The sequence below is a fragment of the Ruditapes philippinarum genome, unplaced genomic scaffold (assembly GCF_026571515.1).
Source record: "Ruditapes philippinarum isolate M1 unplaced genomic scaffold, ASM2657151v2 ctg99_1_1_1_1, whole genome shotgun sequence".
Taxonomy (NCBI): Eukaryota; Metazoa; Mollusca; class Bivalvia; order Venerida; family Veneridae; genus Ruditapes; species Ruditapes philippinarum.
Window position 1 is genome coordinate 61,914 of NW_026859045.1, and position 6,000 is coordinate 67,913.

The window sequence follows — 6,000 nt, forward strand, 5'->3', positions numbered from 1 at the left end:
GTGGTTGTTTTTTTTTTCAAATATGGATCGTTTGAATACATACAATGAATTGTTTGTTTAGAATGTTCTGGTAGCATTGAAATTATAATGTTATAAATAAAATAATATTGTCTTGGATATTTTAAATCAACATCTTAGAGTACCTTTCTTTGCAAAAGTATGAAATTAATATATCAGCCTTAATATGTCACATAGTTTCTTCATTTTGTTGCATAGACAACGGATAATGAATTAAACTAACTAACAATATCTTTAAATTTTGCACGATTAATAAATATCATAACTGAGAATTTATTTAAGAAAATTGGGCGTAACGATCCTACATTTTGAGCTGTTGTATCTGAAAGATTTTTACCTTTCTAGGTCATTTTAAGTGCAAATAATTCAGAACAAACTGTAACTACATTTTATTTTATTTTATTATCTCATTTGTTATTTTATTCTTAATCAATATTTGAAGTTAAAACATCTTAATCGAATATACATTTTGCAATTTTTGATGAGTAAACTTACAGCAATCATTTTCAACTATGAAATAAATATGTTGCATAAAGTTTTAGGGAATAAGAAATAAACAAAACTTTGAAATAACAGTTGGTGTTGTTTTTAAGAGTTGACTAGTATCTGCATGACAATGATCTGAAACAAGTCAAAACTCATTTTCAGGGGCACAAAACTCAAAAAGTAGGACCATGACCTCAAACTTTATTTTGCTTTTTTTCAATCATTATTCTCTTTAATCATCTGTTTATAAGTTTAAATGTTCCTTATTTTCCTTTGTAAAAAAATGATCAACTATGATCTAGGATGTGTGATAATGAATAATGATTAATATCTAACTTACACTGCATACACGTTTTAAATTACAGACATTTGATAAGAACAACATGATACAATTTAATAAGTTCATAAATTATATTTTAAAGCCTTTGTTCAGCTTGTATAGTGTATATGTAGATCAATATAATATTAAATATATAAAATGATATTTCTTCTTTTACTAAAATATATATTTTATGGTTTCCAGGTTATGGAAATTTAGCTCCAGTAACTGGACTTGGGCGAGTTTTATGCATAGTTTATGCTGGCATTGGTGTTCCCCTTGCCCTGCTTCTCTTGGCAGAATTGGGTAAGCGATTTACAATGGCACTTAAATTTTTATGGGCCTTCGTAAGAAGATATTACTATTACGGCTATTGCAAAAAGGTAAGGGAACGAAATCCGTTCCAGAGAAAATACGAACTTAATGATGATCACCTCCCAGATGACGAAGCCAAAAGTGAAGACGGTAAATCCGATGATAGAAGTCGAAGCGGCTCAAGGATAATATACGGTTATGAAGTAGATGACGAGTTCAACGTACCTATCACGATCGCTATTCTTATCTTGTTTGTATACATTCTACTTGGTGCCATGATGTATTCAATTTGGGAAGACTGGGATTTCATCGAAGCTATTTATTTTGTTTTTATATCACTATCAACGATTGGTTTTGGAGACATTTTGCCAGCTCATCAAAAGTTCTTCGTTGTCTCGTCAATTTACATGTTCATTGGCTTGTCGCTTGTCTCTATGTGTATAAATGTTGCTATTGAATTTTTTAATGTTGCCGCTGTACGTGCTAAAAGAAAAGTTGGTGAAGCAAAGAAGAAAATAGGAGACAAAGCAAAGCAAGCACATAGAAATGCAAAAGAAAAAGTAGCCGATATCAAAACAAATATTGCTGACGAGACGTCAAAATTCAAACACAAATCTGAAGAAAAAGTGAAAAAGTTAAGAACCAATATTGCAGATGAAACTTCAAAATTTAAGCAGAAAACTGATGAGAAAATTTCAGGAATTAAGACAAATATAAGTGAAGAAACAACAAAGTTTCGTAAAAAGGCAGATGATAAGTTCAGAAGGAAACCAAAAGAGCGCACGGAATCAAGCCCTGCTATAATTCCGATTCACACGGATAATACTTATGACGAAATTGGAACGGTTAAATCAGATACTGTTGAGGAGAAATTGTAAATATATATTATGAAGTATACATGAAATATGAAACAAAATCATAGGTATGACTGTCACAAAAAGTAATTAAATGTAATAGCGATTAGCACCGAACATTTGATGCTTTTCATTATTATGTAATTTGCTAAAATGTATTTTCCCTGCTATTGCAGACATTGTTATTGCTCAGAAAAAAGACTTGCCTTGCATTGTATTTATAACGTGAGGAATTTGTCATTTAATCATTTTATTCTTTCTTTACATTTGTATTTTGTGTATGGAAATATGCCAGCAAATGCTGATAAGACTGAAGTTGAGGATGTTTTCTGGGATTAAGAAACAAAGCTTTATAGCGTATTTACATTAAACATTGAATTAACTTACTTAGGAGTTTTAGGAAATGACATTAAATTGCGTAGCACATTTATATTTACGACTATAGGTGAAATCATAAGCATTTTGAATGCAAAATGGATAAAACAAAGAAGACAAAGATGTCATTGATGCGTTCCAATAAAACAAATTAAATACATTTTTTTCATTAATTTCATTATTACGAATGCATTATGTTTGTTGAATTTGTTATTCATTGTTTCGGTTCCAATCATGTATCAAATATGACTATTTTATTAATAAAAACAAGCATGTACCTTAATGACTTTGTTGCCAGTACAGCTAACTTTTCCTAATAATTCTCCGTATGAAATCCCGGAACTTGGCAGTTATTCATCTATATTATTGCGTGGACATACTTGTAACAGTTGAATTTATATTATGAATTTATATTAGCAACTCATAATACATCACGTATTGGTAAGTTAAAATGAGAACTGTAAACATTTGATGCAACATTTCTATATATTGAATCAGTAACTTACATCAAAGTACATGTGTATTTTCATCTGATTAAAACAAAAACAGCAGAACTGTATCAAACATTTAATGAGAATGCTTTTTTTATGATGAATAATCATCTGTGTGTTCTGTTTATTTTCCTTGTAACTCCCATTTCAATTCCTTTGATTAAAATGATATTTTAATGGTGTAAAATGTAAAGTTATAATTTGAAATGTCTGACATGTTCTAGCATTGTTGATTAATTTTTGATGTAATAGGATAAATATCGACATGTTTTTTTTAGTTTAGTTTATTCCATAGGTGTTCATGCAATAAATGTCGATATAACATGATTTATCAATGTGAATTATTAACTGCATTGCATATTCCTGAATAATAAACTTATATATGGAATTGCAAACGCATCACATGATTATCTCACAAACGACAAATATTGTTTATTGTTTGAGGCAGAATTATATATGTTCCTAAGATTATTTAATTATTGTTTTACCTTTGATTAGTTAATGATGGAGACATTTCTATAAATAGGTTTGGGCGTAACATGTAACATGTTGTATTAAAGTTAAGAAATTAGGATTGATTTATTTACGTACGTTATTTTTTAACATGTTAAATGTTTTTAATTCATATCTCAAAATAATCTGTCAACATTATCTAAGCCTCTGAATTATTTCTTGTTATTTTATGTAACACAATTGATGCGTTTTCCGCTCTTTTCACGTTCATGTCCATTTTCCTATCTTTGTTTTAAAGTTTGCCGTTTTTCTTTAATGTTTAAATATGCGTGTACTTTTTTAGTTCATTTAAATTCTTTTTTACACAATTGTTCATTTGCTCATATGAAATGTCTGCACATGTTAAAATATTACATGTACTTTAAAAGTCCCTAATTGTCTCATTCCAAATAAAATGACTAATATTTTGCAGCGATGCCTTTGTTGTTTACTTGCTGTTGTGTTTAGCTCACCAGAACCTCGGGTGATTTATAAGTGTCAAAGAAGGATTCTCCGGCGTCCGTCGGCCTTCGGCATCGTCGTGTTATCCTCTGAAACTGCTGGACAGATACTTCAAAATTGGTCTGTAGACTCCTTGTAACAGTTAATCTTAGAGTTGCTCATATAATGTGAATTGCGCCCTTGTAGGGGTCAACACAGCTAAAAGAAAAAAAACTTTAAACATCTTCTACTGACCTAATTGATTAATGATCGACGCAGTTTTTCTTAGGTAGTCTTTTATCAAATTTTCCAATATTAATTTTATTGGCGCCTTTGCTAAAAATAGAACAAAAACTAAACATCTTCTACTGAACTAATTGTAAGATGGCCAAATACTTTGTCCGTAGCATTCTTAGGCAGTCTTCTATCAATTTTGCTTATATTAATTTAAATGGTTTCTTTTAAGAGCCTCTATAGCTAAATTAGGAAAGACACCTTCTAATGAACTAATTGACTGATGATCATCAAACTTTGTCTGCAGCATTTTTAGGTATTCTTTTTTATAAAAATGTTCCAGTATAAAAAGAAAAGTAGAAAGCGTGATTTGACATGCCAGATGTACAGTATCAATGAACTTGGGCAATTTGTGAAAGCTTCGTTTTCATTATAAACAATCAGTGTCCTGCAACTATATAATCAGAGGGCCAAATTGCTGGACTTGCCTTTCGGCAAGTTCAATTTTAAAGTTATTTCTACCACTGATGAGCAATTCAAGGTCATCATGGTCCTCTTGTTGTTTCGATTTTCCTCAAGTTACTTTTAAAATCGTAAAATTCTAAACAAATGAAATAACATAACAATGGCCTTGTGAAAAGAAAAATATTAATTTGATATTTTAATGTCCTTTCGGATGCATTACAATTCGAGACATATTATCAAGATATTACTATTTTAAATGGTTTGTTTATTAAAATAAAAAAATATGTTGTGTTATTTTTATGAAGGTGACTTAATGCCTGTGATAAAGGTTTTAAAGTAATAAACAACGATTATAGTTCATAGCAAGAGTTCTGTTTATTTATATATATTCTCTGTAGTATGATACTTAATAAAGAATAACATAGAATATATCATTCCTCAGATCACGTTAGCAGGTCAAAGTTCTCTGTTCACAGACCTCGATGAAACTCCAGCGGAAACGATACCTACCCCCCCCCCCCCCCCCTATAATAATAATAATAATTTTATTCGGTAAAAGTGTACATGACATGGCAATGACATAATGATGCATAATGATACAATACATATAACAATAATCAAAATATTAAAGAGACTAGAAATATCACATGACATAAGTATACGACAAATATAAATATATGAGCCATGTAGTGCCCACCAATACCAGGGATAACACAAAACAGAGGAAAGGATTCCTCTTATTTCCATTGTGGTCCCTGATATTGGAGGCATGACACAGAAAGTCATGTTAATTTGTATGAAATTGAAATTAATTCTTTTACAAATAAGACATAAATTGCAATAATTTAGTTGAGATCACAATATATCACAGTCCAAGTTTGTATCACATTAAAATCACAGTTCAAGTTTGTATCACATCAATAAATCATGAAATAGTGCATCACAGAAATTGTCAGTCAAACTGTAAAAATTTAATAAAAATATTATAAAACGTTAAATGTGCAAGCTAAAAATGGGTAAATTACTAAAGGACACAACATATGTGTGTTGTGCTTAAACTTAATAATAAGTAAAATCTGGGACTCTATTAAGACTATTAAAAGATTCAATACTATTGAAAAATATACTAAAATTAACTGGCCATTAAATGGGCTTTGATGGCATGCTTGAAGGTTTGGGAAGATTGAATATCTCTAAGATTTTGAGGAAGGCCGTTCCATAGTGAAATACCTTTAAAAGCAAAAGTTTTTCTACCAAAGCTTCCAACCTTTGGTAAAGAAAATCGTCCTGTGTCACTAAAAGAATAGCTTACACAGGAATCTTATGTTGAAAGTGCAGACAGTCTAGACCTGGTACAGCGGTCATGGACCTGATTAAGGGGTACAAAATGCTCCTGAAGGTATTTTGGGGCTGTGTCAGACTTTATTTTATGGACATGGCAAAGAGTTATCTGATCAACTCTTTTGGAGACCGGTAACCAGTTAGGAACCTTAAATTGCTCTGGCCCAAT

General features: G+C 30.6%; 1 protein-coding gene across 5 annotated transcripts in view; it reads left to right on the top strand.

Moving 5' to 3' along the window:
• Positions 1-3,782, top strand: part of LOC132754988 (potassium channel subfamily K member 2-like) — a 43,453-nt gene extending 39,671 nt beyond the window's left edge. For all 5 annotated transcript variants that reach the window (XM_060745763.1, XM_060745760.1, XM_060745759.1 and 2 more), the window contains exon 3: positions 1,028-3,782. In XM_060745763.1, coding sequence (XP_060601746.1) covers positions 1,028-2,016 — 989 coding nt within the window. In that variant the 3' untranslated portion in view covers positions 2,017-3,782. The remainder of the gene's footprint in view (positions 1-1,027) is intronic.
• The last annotated feature ends 2,218 nt before the right edge of the window (positions 3,783-6,000 follow it).